Below are 22493 nucleotides of genomic sequence, written 5' to 3' on the forward strand. Positions count from 1 at the left end.
CAGGAGCAGAAAATATCTCCAATGATTTGTTAGGACTTCCACAAATTCTGTCAAGAAGGGCAGGCTTTTTTGTTATTGTTAAAACTTTGAGATTTTTGCTCTGTAGTTCACATGAAAAAAAGTTTCCCTAACATAAGGATACTGAGGAATATTTAAGAACTCTAGTCATTCCTGATATGGATGGCTATGCTGAGGACACTACAACAAGAGAAACCTCTATTTCAGCATAGTCTCTGGAACTAGAAATTCCTCAAGCCACTGGTTTTTTTAATATATAAATATCAACTATAAATTACAGCATTTCCTATGCAGTATGAGTGTACTTTATATATATTTGGAAGGCATCCATATTCCCACACTGCTCTTTTGAAAAAACAAAAACAAAAAACTTAGATTTTCTAAATCTTCTCCTCTAAAACGAGTACTCCAGTTCCCTAACCTATTGCTAGAAAGGCTGGATACTTTTCCAAATCCATTTTTCTTCTTGGCTGCATGTTGCTTGACTTAGCTTTTTATGCTGTTAACTTATTACACTAACTTGGCTGAAATTTTGTCAGAAATTGCTATATAAAAGCTATTTTTGCACTAATGCCTATAGGCCCAAATCAAGATCAGGGCCCCATTGTGCTAAGCACTCTACACTTACTTCCAATCCAAAAGACAACATGTGGGAGTAGAAACAGAGGGGAAGTGACTCGCAGAAGGTTACATATCAGCTGAGCAGCAGCACTGCAGTTAGAATCCAGGTCTCCTTACTTGTGAAAATGCCCTATTCGTTGGACTACACGGCCTCTCGTCTAGCACCCTGAAAGAAACTGGAGAACTTAAAGTCTTATATGGACCCAAGGGCAGAATTTCACTCTTAGATTAGACAATGTTATTAGATCTTTATGATTTACTTATTGTTGTACATTCCCTTGTTAAGAGATATTTATGATAAGAACAGTATTTACCAGAGGCCTGCAACCAAAAGCAGGGTTAATGGGACTTGTTGCAAATGGTCGCCATTATTCATTTGATTATTTTTATTACTTGATATAACTGCACCCAAATCTAAAGGTGTCAGGCAAAGAAGCATTTTCAAATAAAACAGATTTTTTAAGTTATGTCCACTGAATATGATAATCTAGCCCAGGGGTCGGCAACCTTTCAGAAGTGGTGTGCCGTGTCTTCATTTATTCACTCTAATTTAAGGTTTCGCATGCCACTAATACATTTTAACGTTTTCAGAAGGTCTCTTCCTATAAGTCTATAATATATAGCTAAAGTATTGTTGTGTGTAAAGTAAATACGGTTTTTAAAATGTTTAAGAAGTTTCATTTAAAATTAAATTAAAATGCAGAGCCCCCTGGACCGGTGGTCAAATGCCACTGAAAATCAGCTTGCGTGCCGCCTTTGGCACACGTGCCATAGGTTGCCTACCCCTGATCTAGTCTGACAGCTGCTTATCCTGACGGGCCGGGACAGCAACTTGTGGGGAAATTTTTTGGGGGGGAGGGGGGCAGAAGCTCGGAGTCAGGGGAGTAACCCCTAGGATCATCCCTGCATGACACCACCCCAAGCCTGGGGCCCCCACACTCTCCCCATCCCATCCCTTCCCACCTTATTATCTGGGGAGGATGTCTCTGACTTGGCTGGAGCTGCTCTGGCAGGCTGGGCAGTGCAGCTGCAGCCTGCTCCAGCAGGCCAGACCAGGCAGCGCAGCCGCAGCATGTTGCAGCAGGCTGGGCCGGGTGGCACAGCCACAACTTGCTCCAGCGGGCCGGGCGGTACGGCCACAGCCTGTTCCGGGGGACGGTGCCAAGCGGCAAGGCTGCAGCCTGCCAGCCCCGGGGCTGCAGCTGCTTCTGGGGCTGGGGGGAGAGCAGTGTGGCCAGAAGCAGACAGACTCTGGCCCTGCCTCTTCCCTGTTGGCTTTGCTGCCTCTCCTTGCTCCCTCCGTTGGGGGAAGGAGCTGTGTCCCACCTCTCCCTCTCTATACTCATTAATAAGCCAACCCCCTTCTCTGGTGTTTCCCTTTTTTACTAAAAAAATTCAGCTTATGAATGAGTATATATGGTAATTCTTTTTTTGAATCCAGTTATAGTTTTGGCCTTCACACCATCCCCTGGGAAAGAGTTCCACAGGCTGACTTTGTGTTGTGTGAAGAAGTACTTCCTTTTGTTTGTTTGAAATCTGCTGCCAATTGGTTTCATTGTCTGATCCCTGGTTCTTATGTTATGTAAGAAGAGTTTCCCAGGGCTCTGCAGGGCAGGGTCTATCCTAATCCGTGAGCCACAGTTTTTACTGAGTCAGGGTTTAAAGCCATACTCTCTGCTCCAGTTTCATGTAGTTATTTTGTCAGAGCTGCTATGCACACTGGGGTGGAGTCCCCTGCATGGTGTACCCAGCTGTTGTAACCCTGCAGGGCAGGTGGGGTGGCGAACTAGCAGCCCCTGGCTTCTTGGCCAAAAGCTCTAACCATTACACCACCTTCAATTACAGCTGTTCATGCATGTTGTGCCACTCCTCATACTCCAGCGCTGGATGGAACACTCCACATTGAGACCTGGAATCTGCAGAGTCTGCACCTCCTTATTGATTAGCAGCAAGTCATGTGGAAATTAGTGGACCATACTGCACCATGACACAATATGGCCATCTTTGTCTATTACAGTTCGAATTTTCATTCTTCATGAATCCTGATCATTCTCTTGGCATTAGGTTCACACACCCACTATTGAGGCAGAATGACAAAAGATAATACAGCTAGTTACAAAATACTGTATTTCGCACTTGGATAATTTTATAGCCCAAATTTTCAAGTGTGCCTGGTGATTTGGGGTAACTACTTTTTTGGATACCCACGGTGAGGCATTTTAAAGGAATCTGATCTTCAGAGAACAAGTGTTAGTACTTAAAATTAGGCCCCTTCAAGGTGTTATTAACTAGACTCCCAAAAATTAAAAGTACCCAAGAAGTCCCGGATCCGTTTTGAAAATGTAGGCCTACATTTTAAAAACATTAACTCAGTCGCAAAACCCCACTATCAGGTAGGAAAGTATCCCCATTTTTCAAATGGGAACACTGAAACACAACATTAAGTAACGTGCTAGATGTCATGCAGCAATATATGGCATGTCAGTAACCAGAACCTGGTAGAACTACTAACTGACCTACCTACCAAAATAAAGGTGATCAGAAGCGGGATAAAATTATTTTTAATTAAGAGCATTAAATTGTTTGAAAGTAAGATGTGCAAACAAACTAGGATCTGCTGGTTCCTGGAAACTACAGCTCCCAATTGGATCGAGCTTCTTGGAAATGTCACTTTTGACCTTTATTTTCGACAAAACAATATATGGAAATAAATGACAATTCTTTTAGAGTAAGTATCCAAGAGAAGTAGAAGGCATCTTTTTGCAACATCAAACGTTTTGCAAGAGATGTGCAGAAAAAGAAATGTGATGAGTCATCTTTGACAGCACTTAATTTTATTTTTCCTCTCATCTATGCCCGGTAGCTAAGACCAGGAAAAGGCAATCACATTCTGACTAGTGAAGATATATTTCAGTTATATTGTATCCTGCTAAACTGTGATTCCTTTATCAGGAGAAAACATGCTTTTCAGGAAAAGGAGTCTGTTTCTTGGTATAAAATCCAAATTAAAGCAGACAGAAGATGCTGCCAGTTCAGATACCAACTATTCTGATTGGGTGGGGTCATGCTTAAGGACAACAAGATAAGCAAGAGCCTGGGGCACTATGCAGTTTCCACTCACAGCTCACTCTCTCCTTCCCGCAAAGTGACCAGAGAGGAAGACAACTTACTCATCTATCCCTTTATCTAGGAACTTCCGATGTCATTAAATTGAAACTGTTCTTGTGGTAAATACTCTTTTATTAGAATAAGGATGTCATAAAAATCCTAGGAAAGGGTATGATACCATCTTCCTCTCCTTCACATATGGCCAGTCTGAACTTAATTTAACAAAAAACGAACAAATTTACATCTGAATTAGGGCTCGTCTACAATGGCACTTTACAGCGCTGCAACTTTCTTGCACAGGGACTGTGAAAAAACACCCTTGAGCACTCCAAGTTTCAGCACTGTAAAGTGTCAGTGTAGATACACTGCCAGTGAAGACATGCCCTAAATTACAAGGTTCTACACTAAGTACTACACTAAGGGCAGAAAGGTCTGATTGAAGCTGAAGAGGAACTTTGTGACCGCAATTTCTTCTTAGCGATAATATTAAATGAAGACATACTCTCCATTGAATAGCCTGTGACATGCTAATTATGTTATATAATTTGGCTAGCACAAATATTAATAATTAATCCTTATACTCCTGTGTTGAAGATGCATCTTATCCCCATTTTACATGTGAGGACAGATACCAAAGTTAAATGACATGTTCAAGCCACACAGCGAGCTGAGAGTGAGAGAGCCAGGATTTTAACTTTTGAGTTCTTGATTCCCAATCATGTCAATCACTATACCATTGTTTATTGAACTGTTTCACCCATATCATCTTCAAATCCATATGGTAGGAAATATTCTACCAAGCTATAAGAAGCAACATTACTGAAAATTAATTTTTAAAAACCATCCTGCGGCATTTTTAAACTCCTGTAGACAGGGACCATTCTAATGAATTACAAGGCCCACCCGGATGACTTTCACAACTTCTCTACCTTATGTTTTTTTGTTGTTGTTTTTGTTTTGCATTAATAGGATTTGCTAATCTCCAGATGCATTCAAACAACCATAAGTGTTAAACAACTGCTATCCTCTGGTTACTCAAAACAACTAAGGCCTGGTCTACACAAAAAAATTAGGTCAGTTTACTATGTCGATCAGAGTATGAAAAACCCAACCCCTGAGCAGAGTAGTTAAGCTAACCTAAGTCCCCCACGTAGACAGTACTAGGTCTATGGAAGAACTCTTCTGTCGACTCAGTTATCACCTCTCGGAGAGGTGGATTACCTATGGCGATGAGCAAATCCCTCTTGTTGGCATAGGCACTGTCTACACTGAAGTGCTCTAGCGGGTGCAGCCATGCTTCTGTATCATTTTAAGTGTAGGAAAGCCCTAAAATATGTTACCTCTCTGACCAAAGAGACAGCAGTTCTCCTAAGCAACTCCATCAGTAAATGCCTTTGTAAACAAATGAGTCTTGCAGTATGCCATGAATGTCAAAGTTGGCTTCTGTGGGACCAATGCTGTACATTACTTTACTTCCTTTGAATAGCAACTCAGAAAATAGACAGCATTTGTAGAGCAACAGACTGTCGCCATCTTAAGTTCCAAATCATGGTCATTTGTGGAACGTAGGCTGAAGGATTATCTCCTGTATCAAGACTGTAGTGGGTTAAACTACAATATGGTCTTATATTTAGGACGACACAGTCTACCTATAAACTCAAGGGCATTTTTTTATCTGCAGTAGCTCAGAGAAGCAGCTCATTCTACAAGGAATGATTAAAGTCTGATGATGGTAGAGGCAAGTTCTGGCTGAAGCTTCAGCTATAAATCAAAATCCTATTCAGTGTTTGAAAAGTATGTCAAGTACCATATATTATTATATACTACATGTTAAGATCGTAACCATTACACCAGCAGGCAAGCAGTGTCTAGTGAGTAACTTGTAATACAAGATTGTCAAGTACACATTTATAAAACTGTATTAACTAGAGGTTCCAATCCCATTTTGTTTTAGATAAAAAATGGTTGAACTCAAAGCCAAGATATTGCTTAAATGGTAAACCTTCTAAAAAGAAGATTTAGGATTTGCCATCACAAACAAGCGGCATGTCAGTCTAAGGTAGGCAGTTTCTACCATTAATTTAAACAGAAACACAACTAAGATGCAAGAAACTAAAAGGTTCTCAATCCATCACTGCTGTGCTGGAAGAAAGTCAAAAGCATCACCATCTCATATACAAGCCTGGCCCCAAATGGGATTTGTAAGGCACCCGATAGCTTTTTATTGTACTTTTTATTATATTCTTTACTGTGTAATATCCTTCGAAACGCCTTTCTCGGCCAGTTTTTATCCTTTCCCATTATTCTTCTCCCTGTGTTTTACAAAACCCAAAACAATATTACTTCCTTGTTTGTATATCAACACCATCAATGAAGTCAGCACAATACTAGGAATAGGCTGGCTCTGCAATAGTAGAATAGCAAATAGTGAAGATGCTCTCAGTGGCTGACTAGCAGGTTTATAAAAAATATTTAGACTCCACAGGACCTTTGCCACTAGACTGAGGTACTGTAGGCTTCATTATTTGGTCTGATTGTCTCCCTAAGTTTGATTCCAAATACCACATTTTCTCCAAGGGACTCAAGAAAAGGTGTTTGCAATACGGAGTTGAGGAGATCTGGAGGGAAAGAACCTGTATTTCTCTGTAGAAGAGGAAAAGAAGCTCTAATCAGGCATAAACTAAGAGAGCTACAGCGCCACAACCAGTTAAGCCATCCTTTCTAATGTGCAAACAGTGAATTTTGAAAGTAGAATAATCAGAAATGGAATCAACTGAAGTTTGAGGGGTTCAAAATATAATCACTCACAACTACATGTTACCATGTGGACATTTGAAAAAAAGAATATCAGTCATGTAAAATGAAGATTGCGAGACTGCTAAAATCCCAGACTCTCAACTGGAAACACAGCACGTGTACAACACCGACCATTTTTCTAAGTTTTCTAAGTTGTACAAATATTCATCCTCAAAATACCTTGGGGGCGGGGGTCAACACCTCAATTTACAGCTGGCAAAAATTAAGAAGAGAGAGTCAGTGGACATATTTGAAATCATACAGCAGGTTGAAACAGAATCCCAAAGGTATTACACGAGTATTCTGTTAACTGCTAGAGACAAATTTGAGTTTATAAACCAATGTTTCCTCATTTATACATATTCATATTTATTATTTGTATTATGGTAGCATGAAAGATGTGCTAGGAATTGTATGAAAAAGAAATATGCGACCCTACCTCAAAGACATTACAATCTGCAAAGATATAAAACAGGCAAAGGTTAGGCTAAAGGGATATAGCACACAAGGTATATGATCAGGCTGATAACAGGCACATGTCTTGTTAGGACCAGGTTGCCAGATATGTTGTAATTTACTGTTTCTAATTGTTAAAGCATTTTGTAAACTACAGAAGTGGCGTTTTTTGAATGGTCTGAAGGGAAAGTTACACCAGAGTTTGCCAGTGAGGCTAACCTAATCGAATTTTTTGGTCTTTATCGGCAAATGATTACATGCACTGCTCTTACCTATGCTGTAAGGTAACTAGATATTTTAGGGACAACGGCACATCCTAAATACACATCTAAGCTTTGTGAGACTCTCAACTGGTTATATTTCACACTACTTGACCTAAAAACTGAAAAAATCCAGATATTAATGAGTCTTGCCTGGGTTATATAGATTATGAAAAATCCTTTCAGAGCTTCTAGCTCTTTATAAGATGCACGTCAAAGTCTAAATGGCAAACATTTTTACTTCAGTTCAAACAGGAGCTTAATAAAACTTGAGAACAATTAATTGCAAATCCTGTTTCTTGCTTCTATCCTTCCCAGCAAACACTACAGACAATGGCAAATGGAGGGTTTTGGAGAATATGAATATAGCTCAAATAGGACCATTTAAACACTAAGGGATAGAATGCATCTTAAAACACCTCAATTATGTGGGTATATAATAAGACTAACAGAGGCTATTTATTTTTTAGATTAGTCTAAAAACACTAAGAAGAAAAATGCATAATGAATTATCCAAGTGTAAATAAAAATATGAGAACAGTAAAAACACTAAATTCCATTTTTTGCCTGTTGACTACCTGCAGAAGAGGCAAAAGGTCTATTCTTCCCTTACATACATTTAATTGAAATAACTTGAGTAGAGAATGATAATTATAGTTTGTGTGTATGTCCAGACAATAGATTCACAGGTGGTATTATATACACTTGACTATACCTTTGCACTATCAAGTATAAACAATTATTTCTTGGCCAATTTATTATTCCACCATCAAATTGAAGATTATTTCTGCATAAATACTGTCTCTTCCAGCAATACTACCAATGAGGAAATCCAAAAAACTGACACAGTTCCCATTAGATATGCTGCAATATTTCAGCCAAATGAAGAAAGCAAAGGATTTAGTTCACTGGGAGTTCCCCTCTGAGAGGAAGAATACCTCTCAAAGACAGAGGAAAGGAAGGAGGGAAGAAAGTAGAAAAAGTACACAACTAACATGTGTTAGTCTTCTTGCTTAATACACTACTGGGAGATGCTCAGATATTACAGTGATGAATACGGCATAAAAAATAGAACAGGAAGAAGCCAAGGAATTTTCCTCAGCCTTCACAAAGGTCCTTCCATATTTCTTCATAATGGCCTGGTGGCCTCCCTCTCCCTGCCACCCATTATGTTATGGTAGGAAGAATAAACTAAGGGATTCTCATTAGCATGTGAAGTGAATTTGGTGATCTCATGACTGAGAACTTACACAGACTTTAACAGACTGATTCCCAGTGATAATTAAACCTGGTGATATTCTAAACATAAAATGCTCTCAACCAGGCTTGTAGCTGTTTGCATTGCTTCACATTGACTCAACAGACATTCTAGGCCTTAGAGTGGCATGAAAATCCTGGAATCTTATTATATAGATATGCAGTTATATTGAAATGAAAAGCTTTTTGCTTGGACTAGACAAAAGTTATGCTGCAGGCCAGCAGCTATATTCCAAATGAGGATAATGATACCGATCTCTCTTGTAACACATTGAGATCTGATGGAGAAAAGTGATGCAGAAGAGCTAGTTGTTGTTATCATCATCTCCTCCTAGTTAGACATCACTTAACCCCTTGGTATCAACTGTGTCTGCAATAATGGAATTTATACTGATACTATTCCAATTTAGCAACAGCACCTGTTACAGACACTATCACGAGAGTAAGCAAATTGGTAGAGAAGCAAAGCAATTAACTAGGGAACACCCTGTTGGGTTCAGTATACACCCCTCCGTCTATAGAGTGCACAAAGTAGGTGAGGCAAGAGTCACTCTGACCACCAAAAATTGATCCGATCACCCACCTTATCTCTCTAATATCCTGAGACCAATCCCGTGACAACTACACTACATATAAAATGCACAGTCACTCCGTTAACTAGCTGCTAAACACAAATGTAAAAGGAACATTCAGCTGAAGTTTGGTTCTAAACTTACACTTTATAACAAACAAAAATTGCCTTTACAAAACTTAACACCAGCATAAGTGCCTCTACAATATTTTATTAATGGGGGAGGCGGTTTCCAATTCAAGCAGACTCCCCCTCACTTCCTAGAAAACCCAGGATGTTGAAAGAAACTGACTAGAAGAGAGAAACTGAATATGGATATGAATATATCCAAGCTGGGAGAAATAAAACAAAATAAAACAAAACACACCATCCCAATCTGTTAAGAGATGTATGGATTTTATGAACTCTTTAATAATCTAATGTCACTAATAAAAGTGAAGACTCACGTCTGATTACAGCATGTTATTAAGCCAGCAGTAGCCTTTTAATCACCACCTTACGTTTCCCGAAGATGACCTGGATCATCCTGAAAGACCAGGTGAGTCAAGGAACATCTTTTATTGGACCAACTTCTGTTAAGAGAGACAAGCTTTTGAGTTTATACTGAGGTCTTGTTCAGCTCTGACTGAAACTGAGCTTTGTGTACACTAGAAAGTTTGTCTCTTTCACCAAGGGAAGTAAAAGATATTATTTGACCCACCGTGTCTCTCTCATACCCTCCTGGGGCCAATAGCCACAACAACCCTGCTTGGATCATCCTGGCCATCTCTAATCACACATACCTGTCGCTTTCGGGGATGAGAGGAAGAGATATGGGGGAGGCTTCTCCTGCTGGCATAGCCCCTCACACCTGACGCGGGTCTGATGCATTCTCCCTCCCGGCCTCCCCCAACAAGCATATAACTCAAACGTTTTGCGGGATGGAAAAACTGTTTCCCCCATATTCCTGGGGCGCCCACCACGGCGATCTCTGGTCCGCGTGGCCAGCGGCTCAGCCACCCAGAGAGCGGGGCGGCGGGAGGGGGTGTCACCAGAATCCGGGGCTGTTGGGCCTGAGCAGCGCGCTGCCCGCTGCCACAGCTTCCCCCACCCCACGTCAGAGCCCGGGGAGCGGAGCTACAGCCCACCACAGCGCGGGGCAGCAGTGACCACGGCAGACGGGGGTACGCGCGTGCCGAGGGACGCGGCCGGCGCCAGGCGAGGGAACGCGCGCGCACGCACTCACCCAGCAGCGATCCGCCAGCGGAGCTCCTTCCCCGCAACAGCAGCGCTAGCAACCCCCACCCCCCGGCGCAGCAGGGCGACTCCGCCCCCTGATGGCCCCGCGCCACATTGGCCCCGCCCCCGACTGTTGCCAGCCCCTTTGTGCCATCCCCGTGCAGCAAGCCACGTGACAGAGCTCGGGCTAGTTCCCCCAATCACGTGACAAGGGGGAGCCCGGCCTCGTGTGGCGGAGCGGCACGTACGCGTTTCAGGTCCCACCAATGCGAGAAAGGGAACGGGGGGGGGGACAGTGTCAGTCAAGCGTGTTTGCTACAGCGAGGCACTGGCGACAGCGCAGTCACTGGGCCCTAGAGGAGGTCTGATTCTGGCCAAGTGGCTGTCATTTAGTTTTGAAAAGCTGAATGAAACATCGCAGGTTAATTTAATGTTCTCGTTTACAAAAAAAAAAACTTCCACGAGCAATGGAGGATAAAGTCATTTTGTTCAATTTTTTCAAGATAGAGTGGAGCTTTGTCAGGGCCAGTGCTTCCATTTAGGCAGCTTAGGCAATCACCTAGGGCACCAGGATTATTAGTGGGCCGCATTTTGCTGGAGGAGGTGGCAGGCGGTTCCGGTGGAGCTGCCGCAGTCATGCCTGCGGAGGGTCCGTTGGTCCGTAGCTCCGATGGAGCTGCTGCAGGCATGACTGCGGATGGTCAGCTGCTCCCACGGCTCTGGTGGACCTCCCGCAGGCACCACTGCGGCAGCTCCACCGGAGCCGCGGACCAGGGGACCCTCCGCAGGCACGACTGCGGCAGCTCCACCGGAGCCGCGGGACCAGGGCACGGGGCAGCGAAATTGCCGTGCGCCTAGGGCGCTAAAACCCCTAGCGCCGGTCCTGAGCTTTGTGACAAGGAAGGTGAACCTAGCACCAACCATGGAAGAAGAGGAGTTGGTAACCATGGCTGACTGCTGGTCCCTTTATTTTTCTAAGTGATTAAAGTTTGGAAACCTACTGTAACATCAGCTTATGAGGGTGGGTGTCATACAGTATTTCCATTAGAGAGTGGTGTCTTCTGTTTTTCCCTGTTTTCACTTGCAGCACCTAGCTGCAGAAGTGTATATAGACTTTTTGTAAATTAAATACTGTGTTTGTTTTGACCATCATATACAGACCTATGTAGTTCCTTTATCAGATACCTTAAAAAACAAGAAGCAACTATATTAATGTATTTTACCACCACAGTGGAAGGCAGGGGAAAGATGGTGGGCACTTGCCCTGCACACATCTAACTGAAGCGATCTTAGCGCAGTGAATTGCACCAGTAAACAAATATTAAAAGCTACTAAGATCTGTTTGTAAAAATACTCCTTTGGGGGGTATAACATAAAAATCAGAAGGGATCAGGCATCAAAACAAGTCTTAAACCACTGATGTCCTATACCTGCAAAATGACAAAGGGCTCTATAATCACAGGTAATATTCCCACCTCCACTTAGGTCAGAAAGTCAGTCTTCAGGATCATATGGCAACAGGGCCAGTGCAAGGATATTTTGCACCCTAGGCGAAACTTCCATCTTGCGCCCCCCGACCCCCCAAATCACATACATTATACACAATACACAGAGTAACATGTTATAATTTAGAATTTATGTTTCCGCGCTTTAAGTTTAGCAAATTTAGAAACAAGTTCCTCCAAGTCAATGCTGTGAGCAATGTCATGTTCTATTGACAAGGTAGATAGCCCAACAAGTCTTTGTTGCAACATTGATGTTCGCATATATGTTTTTATCAACTTGAGCTTCGAGAAGCTTTGCTCACTACTGGCCACAGAAACTGGGAGAGTCAACAGGATGCGAAGAGCAATAACTGTGTTAGGGACACTATCTGTCGGCTTATTTTCCCATATGAAGTTCAATACATCTTGCGGTGATGAACTCCTTTGGACTCGTCTTGCAATAGCTTGCAATTCACTGCACAAGTCAAAGGCATCAATATCTTTGGATTCACCATGTTGCAAAGCTTTCTCCAGATTCAAGCAATGTTCCATAATTTGCTTTGGTGTTTTATTTTGCAAACTGTAAACATCATATATGAAGCCAAATACTGAACTAATTTGCTGCATCAATGTGAATCTTTCTTCAACCGAATGTATTGCTGTGTCAATGACTGCAAAGTAAAAGTTCACTTTGAATTTTTCTTTCGGATCATAAATAGGTTCGTCATCTGCTTCATATGTGAACTGCTTCCTCTTCTTTCTAATACAGATTGGATCTGGTTCAAAAAGTGCCGGTACATCCAACTCCTCCGCAAGTTCACCTGCATCTACCAATGTTTTCTCGAAGGCTGCGTCACTGCTGCGGCCCACAAGAAACTTCTTGGTTTCTCCAAGTTGATTAATGGCATCACATATATCAAATTCTTTTGCCTGAAGTTGTTTGCTAGTTATGTTGATCTCAAACAATATGTCATACCACAAAACAAGAGAAACAAGAAACTTGAAACTAGAAATGGCTTTTGTAAGAGCCTTTGCATCAACTCGTGATGTATTGCCAGATGATCCTGTTAGAGTAATGTCTTCATAGATGTCTATCAGAGCATCACAGATGTCACCAATGAAAGCAGGATGGAAAAGCTCCCCTCGCAGAAGACCTAAGACATGATGGCTGTATACATAAACAGACACCTGTCCCTCACAGGCACTACCTCATAACATGCCAATTTTGCTCAGGACAGAACATCATAGAGGAATACTATGCATTCAGTGGTCTCTACACTGGCCAAGCAACAGCATGACAACTAACCTAACCAGTCCATCCAACTTTTTTGACTGCTTCTTGGGCACTGGTGAGGGGTAGCAGTGCCAGACTGAGCCCGGTGATGGGTGCACTACAAATCTACAAACTGAGGCAAGGTGCTGGGCCTAGAGTCCTGCTGAGACTGCTGTCCTGCACCAAGTGGAGCACAGCCTCCATGAGGAGAGAACTCAAACAAATATCATGCTCCTTCTGCATGATTCCCCCAAGCACTTCTTCAGGCAGCTGCTGTAGGGGTCACTCACAGGCTTAGGCCTGCCTGTTGCAGGCAAAACCCAGCAGCAGGGCTTAAAACTCAGACAGGGCTGCCCAGATGACCCAGGGGGCCTTGCGCAAAGCAAAATCGGGGGCCCCTTCCATAAAACATTTGCAATACTATAGTAACATGTATTAGGAAATGTAAAAAATAACTAGTGAAATACATTCAAAAATTAATTTGTAATAATTTGAAAATAAACTAAATACATTATTTAAAAACATTAAAAGCTGTAATTGTATGTATGCATTTGCAATTACATAATGGGCAGTTGCTGGGTGATTGTGATAGTTGGTACCAATGGGCTGTCGTTGCCTGGGGGTGGTGCTGTTGTTGCCCACGGCTGGGTGGGGAGCTGGGCTCTGGGTTCAGGGGTGCCCAGCTCACAGGGGCTGGGCTCAGGGATGTGGGGAGATAGGGTCAGGGGGGTGTCCAGCTCAGAGTGGCTAGGCTCAGAGCTGGGGGTCAGGGCTGTTGGGGGGATGGGGTCAGGGGGTTTCCAGCTCAGAGGGACTGGGCTCGGAGCTAGGGGTAAGGGCTGTGGGGGGATGAGGTCGAGGGGGTTTCCAGCTCAGAAGGACTAGGCTTGGAGCTGGGGGGTCAGGGCTGTGGGGGGGATGGGGGCAGGGGGGTGCCTGGGGGCACTGGGGCAGCTCAGCTCTGCAGGCTGCTGTTCTCTCCAGCCGTCCAGGCACAAGGGGAGCAGGAGCAGGGACCACTAAGGACCAAGGGGGCAGGAGCACAGGCACCTGAGGCCGACCTGTGGGGAGGCACTTGCTTACCTTGCCCAATGCATGAGCGCTAGGGTCCTCTTTCTTCCTCCACTCCACCAGACCACTGCTGAGGCTCTTTTCTTCTCCGTGCCCCTCGCTGGGGCTGACGTGGAGGCTGAGCCAGGGGGCAGCCGCGGCTTTCCTCCAGAAGCAAAGCCCTGGTGTTGCGCCGCTGTCGCAGGGCCCCTGCCACGTGCCCTAAGCAGAGCTGCACAGCTCTGCCCAGCCGCCGGCTCCCCCGCCAGGCAACGAGAAAAATTTCAGAGGCTGGAGCCCCTGCTCTGGGAGAGAGAGGGATTCTGAGCCTCTGCCTGCAGCTCAGGGATTCCCCTGGGTCAGCGCAGCCGCCCGTCAGCCCAAACCTCTGGGCTGCCGCGGCGTCTCCCTGACCCCGGGGGTGCCCTGGGCTGCCGGCTGCCGCGGCGGCTCCCTGACCCCGGGGGCGCCATGGGCTGCTGTGCCAGCGCCCTGACTCCGGGGGTGCCCTGGGCTGCCGGGCTGCCGCGCCGGCGCCCTGACCCTGGGGGCGTCCTGGGCTACCGGGCTGCCGCAGCGGCTCCCTGACCCCGGGGCTGCCCCTGGCTGCTGGGCTGCCGTGCAGCGGGGCGCTGACCCCGGGGGCGCCCCTGGCTGCCGGGCTGCGGCGCCGGCGCACTGACTCCGGGGGGCGCTGTAGGCTCCCTGACCCGGGGGTGCCCTGGGCTGCCGCGGCTGCGCCCTGACCCCGGGGATGCCCTGGGCTGCTGGGCTGCCGTGCGCTGACCGGGGGGGTGCCCTGGGCTGCCGGGCTGCCGCAGCAGCTCCCTGACCCCGGGGACGCCCCTGGCTGCCGCGGCAGCGCACTGACCCCGGGGGCACCCTGGGCTGCCGGGCTGCCGTGGCGGCTCCCTGACCCGGGGCACCCTGGGCTGCCGGGCTGCCGCGGCTGCGCGCTGAGCCCGGGGGCGCCCTGGGCTGCTGGGCTGCAGCGCCGGCGCCCTGACCCTGGGGGCGCCCCGGGCTGCTGGGCTGCTGCGGCTGCGCCCTGACCCAGGGGGCCCCCTGGGCTGCCGGCTGTAGGTAGCTGCTGCCGCGGGCAGCTCAGACTACCTCTCCAGCAGCAGCGGCTGCAACCATTTAAAAGATTTTTGGGGGGCGCCGCTTTTTGGCGCCCTCAAATCTTGGCGCCCTAGGCAACCGCCTAGTTTGCCTAAATGGTTGCACCGGCCCTGTATGGCAGGTTACATTTGAGTTTCAAATCATAGAACTGGAAGGGACCTCGAGGTCATCTAGTTCAGTCTCCTGCATTCATGACAGTACTAAGTATTCATTTTTAACATAAACTGAGGAAGTGAGATTATCAGAACATTCCAGAGTTATCAGGAGCCCTTGCACAAGTGTTGCAACAGGAGATAAGGCAGCTACTAGTTCCTCAGACTGGTCTAGGGTGTAGAGTTTACGGTGCAAAAGGCTATAGTAGTGTCCTAATCAGGACTGGCGCTAGTGGTTTGAGTGCCCTAGGCGGACGGGAATTTCGCCGCCCCGAGTGCTGGTCCGCGGCTCCGGTGGAGCTGCCGCAGTGATGCCTGCGGGAGGTCCACCGGAGCCGCGCGAGCAGCCGACCGTCCGCAGGCACGACTGCAGCAGCTCCACCAGAGCTGCCTGCCACTCCCTCCGGCAAAACAGCACCCACCATTTATTCTGGCACCCTAGGCGATTGCCTAGGCTGCCTAAATGGTAGTGCTGGCCCTGCTCCTAATACCCCATTGTGCTAGGCACTGCTCAAAATATATGTAAGCAGAGTCAGGATGAGCTCTACCCTAACATCTGGTGGTGAATTATGGGAAGTGCAGAAAGAATGTCAGGAATGTGAAATCTCAAATATTTGCATGGGCACACCCAGCAAGGCAGCCTGGGATGGTTATTTTGACAGCTGAGACCACCAATTTCTTTGTTATTGGGGCAGGAGGAAAAGAAAAGTGCTGTCACCCTAATTATGTGAATGAGGAACTATTAGACTGCTTTATGACAGAAATGACTCAACCTAAATTAAGTAGTACTTGCTAGACAAGGGACATGGGTTCCAAAAATCCAGTGAATTGAGAGAGCTTGGGGATTTGTGTGTACACCTGATGGAATGGACCCCTTTTGAGGGCCTGGAACACCAATGAACATCCTCCTCTCTCTATTGTTAAAGAGTAGAGCTAATTTTGATTCCATTAGGAGTCCATCCAGAAACTGCTGAGCTGAATTCATGTTGGGCCAATGATGCACCAGCCCCACAGCTCCCCTATTAAGAGCTGAAATCACTGAAAGAGCTGACCATCACTGAGTGCTGTGTTAATCAGTGGTGGAGCCTGAAGACCTACCATTAAGTGGCTGGCAGAGTGGAGCAGTTTGCACCATGTTGGAGCAGCCCATGGAACAGTGAGCAGAGTGAAGTGGTTTGCATGGACAGCTGGAGGAGTGGCACAGCTTAGTGGGGAAGGCTGCAGCAGAACTCTTGAATTCTAGGGTGGCACTGACTGGAGACTTTTGAGTTGTTGGACTTTGGGGTGATTGGACTTAAGACCCTAAGGGGGAAAGGACATTGCCAAACGTACTTGGAGGTGGGTTTTTGTTTATGGTGTGTGTATAATCCTATTCATGGTGTTTCTCCAATGGGATGCCGCATTGTTTCCTTCCTTTATTAAAAGGATTTTGCTACACTCAGACTCCGTGCTTGCGAGAGGGGAAGTATTGCCTCCTAGAGGCGCCCAGGGGGATGTGGTATGTAAGTGTCCCAGGTCACTGGGTGGGGGCTTGAGCCGGTTATGCATTGTGTTATTGAACAGAACCCCTGGATACTGAACCCGGCCCTTGTTGCTGCCAACTCAGAGGGGCAGAAGGGTTACATTTTCTGAAAATCAGCAAAATCCCAGCCTAATTGAAATGAGTGACAAAATTTCCATAGATATTAGAATGCGGATTTCACCTACTGCCTCTGCCTTTCAGTCTAAAAACAGGTTCAACCTACAGACTTCTGCCTGTATATGTATGTTGATCAGGTGTGTGAAGAATGATCCCTGACAGACAGTTATGCTGGCAGAAGCCTCTAATATAGATGCAATTATACCATCAAATCCCATCCTCACTGACACCAAAGCACTTTTACTAGTATAGGCTGTTTCACTATACCAGTGGAAAGCACAACCGACATAGCTGCAGCCAAACTAGGAGTGCTTTGCTGGTATAGCATCCAGCATTCCAGTGTTGGTACAATGCTTCTGGTATAGCCAAAGCCTCAGTCAGACCTTTAAGAAAAATCATGGCTCCAAAAAGCACGACAGATGGCAAGAAAGCAGGTACTACCAACTTCCCACTGACCTTCAGACTTCTGCTGAAATGGTTCTTGCACTCAGATGTCAAGCTGAAGCCATGTTTTCCCCTCTTATACAGGCAGTCTATTCTTGAGCATTTTGACCTCCCCTCTACTTACTTTTGCCGACTGTAACCATACACTTCTTGCTGCTATCTCCACACTACGATTATTCTGGCTAATGGGTACTCTTAAAATTTATTCAGGTAAGTTCCCTTTCTATTATCCAGTAAGCAAGAAGTAGAGGATGCTAGATTCCTGAAAGGGAGACTTGATAAACCAGCACCCCTTAAGAAGATTGCTATGTGGGAAAGAAAAAAAAGAGTACAATGCTTCTTTGTTAAAAAAGCTGCCATTTAAGAATGAAAAATGTGTCCCTGCAAGAAGTGAATGAAATCTATACAAGTAGACGTGTCTGCCCACATGGATCTTTTTGCAATAACCAGACATTTCACAGCATTTGTCTTCAGTTACTTTATTATCTGCATCTAACCTAAACTCATCTGAGTGGTTCTTAAGGAATATCATATATATACACAATTGAAAAAATTTTATAACCAAGCAATATTCTTAAAATTGCTCACTATACTTTTATAGCAAGCCATGAAACATGGGACAGGAAAAGACCCAGATGAACAAAGGAATTTTTAAATATATTTATTACGCCAGTAATGCCACATCACAGATGGCAATAATCAGTGAACAGATGCCATTACATGTATGGCATAAATGAAAATTCAGACCAGTTCAGGATTACTGCACATTTCAGTTCCGAATAAACAAAAGCTATTTCTCTCTCCATTCTTTTGGGGTAACTCTGCCAACAGGTGATAAATTCCATTCAATTCCAGTTTGTGTTATCACCTGTAATAGATTAAAAAGCTATATAAGAACAAGTTTGTCAAATTCCAAGGCCAGAAGACCACTGTGAACATCTCTAGGCTGATCTCCTGTATAACATCACAGAACTTCCCCAAAATAATTCTGATAGCATATCTTTTAGAAACTCCATCATGACCCTTGGTAAGTTGTTCCACTGACTGATTACTCTCCTGTTAAATAATTATGCCTTATTTCCAGTCTGAGTTTGTCTAGCTTCAACTCAGCCATTGGATCATGTTATACCTTGCTCTGCTAGATTGAAAAAACCATTATTAGGTACCTACCACATTCATGGTTCATTTTTGTAAATTTCACAGTTACACATTTTTTAAATCTTTAATTTTACATTTCCAGATATTTAAATCTTAAATTTCACAGTGTTGTAATAAACATGAGTATGTATTTAAAAATGGTAAAAAATAATCACGTAGAGCCCTTAAGACTCAGTATTTCTCAAACTGAGGGTCCTGACCCAAAAGGGGTCACAAGGCAATTGTAGGAGGGTCACAATATTGCCACTATTATTTCTGCACTTCCTTCAGAGTGGAGTGGCCAGAGAGCAGCAGCTGCTGGCTGAATGCCCAGCTCTGAAAGCAACACTGCCACCATCAGCAGCACAGAAGGGTGGCAATACTGTGACCCCACCCCAGAATAGTCTTGCTATCCCCTTTTGGCTGAACGATGACCAGATGTCCTGATTTTATAAGGGTAGTCCTGATTTTGGGGGTTTCTCTTATATAGGCTCCTATTACCCCCACCCCCGTCTAGATTTTTCACACTTGCTGTCTGGTCACCCTATTTGGGAGGGCACCCTCAGTTTGAGAAAAGCTGTGTACTTCGTATACTTTTACCCTGTAGCATAGGGTACTTACTATAAAAAAGTACCCTATTGTATGGTAAGAGTACACAAAAGATTTCATGGTCTGTGATGCATTTTTCACAGCCATGAATTTGATAGGACCCTAACCATTATTACCAGTAATGGTTAGTAGCTCTCAAATCCAATAAAGCTATACACAGTAACAGTTATGCATATTAGGGGTCTACTTTTAGAGTGATGGTTTTATAGTATCTCTAACCTATGCAACTGTTCAAGAACAAAAAGTTAAAAAGACAATACAGTTGAAGGGCATCATTCTCTATCAGTATTGTTTTTAGACTCAGATATGACATCTTATTCAGCCCTTTACACTGATTCCATTGGTATTACATTGATGCTATTGTACAATAATAATTTATATTACAGAAATATTAAGAATAACTCATCAACACCTGTCTTAATAAACTCTACATAAAAGGAGACTTATGTCACATACTGTATTAGAAAGCTATTTTTAAAACATTTAAAAACTGATACCGTGAGATTCAGGGGATAACAGCATCAGTCTAATATTTAGCTCTTATAGTACAGCCCCACACAATATTTTCACCAACATAAAATGAAAACTTGAGGTGAATAGCTCACTCATCCAACTGCCCATTTTGGAAATGAATTATTAGACAAAAGGAAGCGTACTTAGCTTATATTTAATCAAGCTGTTTAACAGTTTTGAAGACTTGCAGTAAATTGTCATTTAAAATAAGTGCCTACTGAAGATCTAGGTTTAAAGTTGGACTAATGAATCGCTTCTCTTTGGGGTATTAATGCATACAAAATTACTCTTTCTGGAAACCCCAAAGCCCTAATATTTCAAGTTGCTTCATATAGGCAAATCCTTATAAAGGTGCATAACAACTTGCAAATTCAGGGCTATAGTTATACCAGACACTAGGGATAGTACCAACCATACAGTACTTACATATCCCCAAATGGAGACACAAAATAGGGATCCACCAAGTAGTATAATGTTGCCATATTTATCATGGAAGTCAGGCACATGTTTGTGGTGACTCTGTCTTGCTGCAATCCACTGAGTGCCACGAGCTAAGAGAAATGGTCAAAAATGTCAGATGTACCAATGGACTGGTGACCATCCATCTTAAATTTCAGTGTTTTGTAATAAACACGAGTATGTATTTAAAATGGTAAAATATAAAGACGTAAAGCCCTTAAGAAATACTAGAAAGTATTACTAGAAAAGATGGACTTCAGAACACTAAGAATAACGATGCTCTTCATTACAACAGAAAGATAACATTCTGGCAGTATTACAAAGCCACACAATTGCTGGAACAGAGAAAATGATCCATTTTAGACAAATCCATCAAAGAGACTTATTAACATTTTATAATGTTTGGTTGGCAAGCTACTTTAAAATTTCCATTAAGCAAGTAACTATAAAATACACCCACAGAAATGAAGACTTTTTGTTCACTAAATTTAGAAACTCTAGTGCAACTCTAAGTACAATCACTTTCTGAAATGCTAAAATATATGGTTAGTTTATGAATTAATCAATGCATGTTATTTTTCCACAAGGAATGTCTGTAATTAATCCAAGTGTTTCCAGAAGGAGCAAAGAAGCCAGAAAACTTAAGATGATCTCACAAGAAAAAAGACTCCTGCACTGTGTAGACAATGCTAACTGAAATATAAATCCCAATATCTGAAAGATTTTGTATGAACTTACTCTCGTGAAATTAAATGTGTTAGGTAAGCTCAAGGTCCAGACAACCAACTTCAAAAAGGCTGTATCTGAAGTTATTTCCAGAGCATTTTATAGCCAAAGCACTGAAATAGTCACAAAGTAAAACAGTCTCCCTAACATTAAGGCATTTTTGATTCCACTTTACAAACCCCTTAGCCTAAATTAAACGTGTTTCCAAACGTTTACAGATGTGCTCAAACACAAGACATCACCCAGCCATCGAAAAGCTTCCAGTATCTATCACGCTCACTCTGCTTTGGAAGGTAACAATCCAAAGTCTCATTCCTACAGCAGCATCCGTAGGAGCAGACCCCTGTGCCCAAGGCGGAGCCGACTGACTGCAGGGGGCACTCGGTTCCGCTGCGGAGCGGCAGGGAACCCGGGAAAGGGGAGCTAAAAGGGTCAGGAGCTCTCGCTCCGGAGGGGACTGGGCCCTGTGGGGGTACCCGCCCAGCTGTGCCCCGGAGGGCTCCTCCACAGCTCACCGCTGAGGCGCACCGCGGTCCTAGCCAGAGACAACATGCTGACGCCTTAGACAGATAATTTCTGCCCGTCTCCTTCCCCGCCTTATACCCTTCGCGAGCAGTGAAAAACAAAATGGTGGCCAGCCAGGAAGTCCGCACGCTGCGCATGCGCCCCAGCAGCGCCCCGTGGGAAATGTATTTCATTCTCTTCCTGAGCGCGGCCCCACGGCATTATAGGAAATGTAGTTTCCGCCGCTGCGTGGAGGGGCTCTTACAGCCACATGGGAAGAAACCCCTGTACCCGGGAAGCTGGGGACCCGGTACTCCCACGGGCTCCCCACACTTCCTACGTTAGTGATGGCTTTTGCCACGGGAACTAGAAAATCAGGGGAGTAGTCCAATTGGTGCTGACTCTGCAGTGCAGACTAAGGATTTCCCAGCTGCCTCTGTTCACAACAGTGTCAGGATGGCCGAGTGGTCTAAGGCGCCAGACTCAAGGTTTAAAGTGCCTTCCTCTGTCGAGGGTTGGGTGTTCTGGTCTCCGTATGGAGGCGTGGGTTCGAATCCCACTTCTGACACATTTTTTTTTCTTGTTTGTGTGTGAAAAACAGCGAGTTTAACTGTAATAAGCATTGGTTCAAGCGTTTTACCACACGGCAGGGTAGGGATCACCTCACGCAGACAGAAATTTTCGCCATATAAATATAGATTGTGGCGCCCATTAAATAGGGACTTACATTATTAAAAGTACTAAATAAAGACACGGATTTGCATTATATATTCAGCGATATCCTTAACTGATTCATAAGAATGATCTAACTTGATCGTTGATGTAAAATCCTTGTGGGTCTGATTTTCCAAATGTATGTGCATATGAGTAAAATTAAACATGTAGTTATATGATTGAAATATCAGAGTTTATATCTATACAAACGGGTGCATATAATAAGTATAAAGAACATATTTAAATACTTAAATCACCTAAACTCTTGCATATGTAATGGTTACGGAATTAAAATCTCTCAGTAAGAATAAATATTTCGAGAAAGAGAATTTAAATCCATACCTATATCATACAAAGAAAGA

General features: G+C 44.3%; 2 protein-coding genes and 1 non-coding gene across 7 annotated transcripts in view; 1 reads left to right on the plus strand and 2 right to left on the minus strand.

Moving 5' to 3' along the window:
• Positions 1 to 14312, minus strand: part of ATP7A (ATPase copper transporting alpha) — a 59797-nt gene extending 45485 nt beyond the window's left edge. The window contains exon 1 of one of the 5 annotated variants that reach the window (XM_050964577.1): positions 14146 to 14312. The gene's annotated coding sequence lies outside the window, so the exon portion shown is untranslated. Of the gene's footprint in view, positions 1 to 2472; positions 2543 to 6982; positions 7000 to 9533; positions 9558 to 10312; positions 10370 to 14145 lie in introns of those variants that run through there. The other 4 variants (XM_050964576.1, XM_050964580.1, XM_050964581.1 and 1 more) reach the window with 4 other exon arrangements.
• Positions 14313 to 18114: 3802 nt separating this feature from the next.
• LOC127056628 (cytochrome c oxidase subunit 7B, mitochondrial) lies at positions 18115 to 21554 on the minus strand. The gene is made up of 3 exons (XM_050964715.1): positions 21429 to 21554; positions 20155 to 20279; positions 18115 to 18337 (listed from the first exon to the last, which is right to left on the minus strand). Exons 1-3 carry the CDS (start codon positions 21463 to 21465, stop codon positions 18260 to 18262), a joined length of 240 nt encoding a protein of 79 aa, XP_050820672.1. The 5' UTR covers positions 21466 to 21554; the 3' UTR covers positions 18115 to 18259.
• A 313-nt stretch (positions 21555 to 21867) lies between these two features.
• On the plus strand, positions 21868 to 21985 carry TRNAL-CAA (transfer RNA leucine (anticodon CAA)). Its single transcript has 2 exons — positions 21868 to 21905; positions 21940 to 21985. It is a non-coding gene; the product is annotated as a tRNA-Leu (tRNA).
• The last annotated feature ends 508 nt before the right edge of the window (positions 21986 to 22493 follow it).

The sequence above is a fragment of the Gopherus flavomarginatus genome, chromosome 8, assembly GCF_025201925.1.
Source record: "Gopherus flavomarginatus isolate rGopFla2 chromosome 8, rGopFla2.mat.asm, whole genome shotgun sequence".
Lineage (NCBI taxonomy): Eukaryota > Metazoa > Chordata > Testudines > Testudinidae > Gopherus > Gopherus flavomarginatus.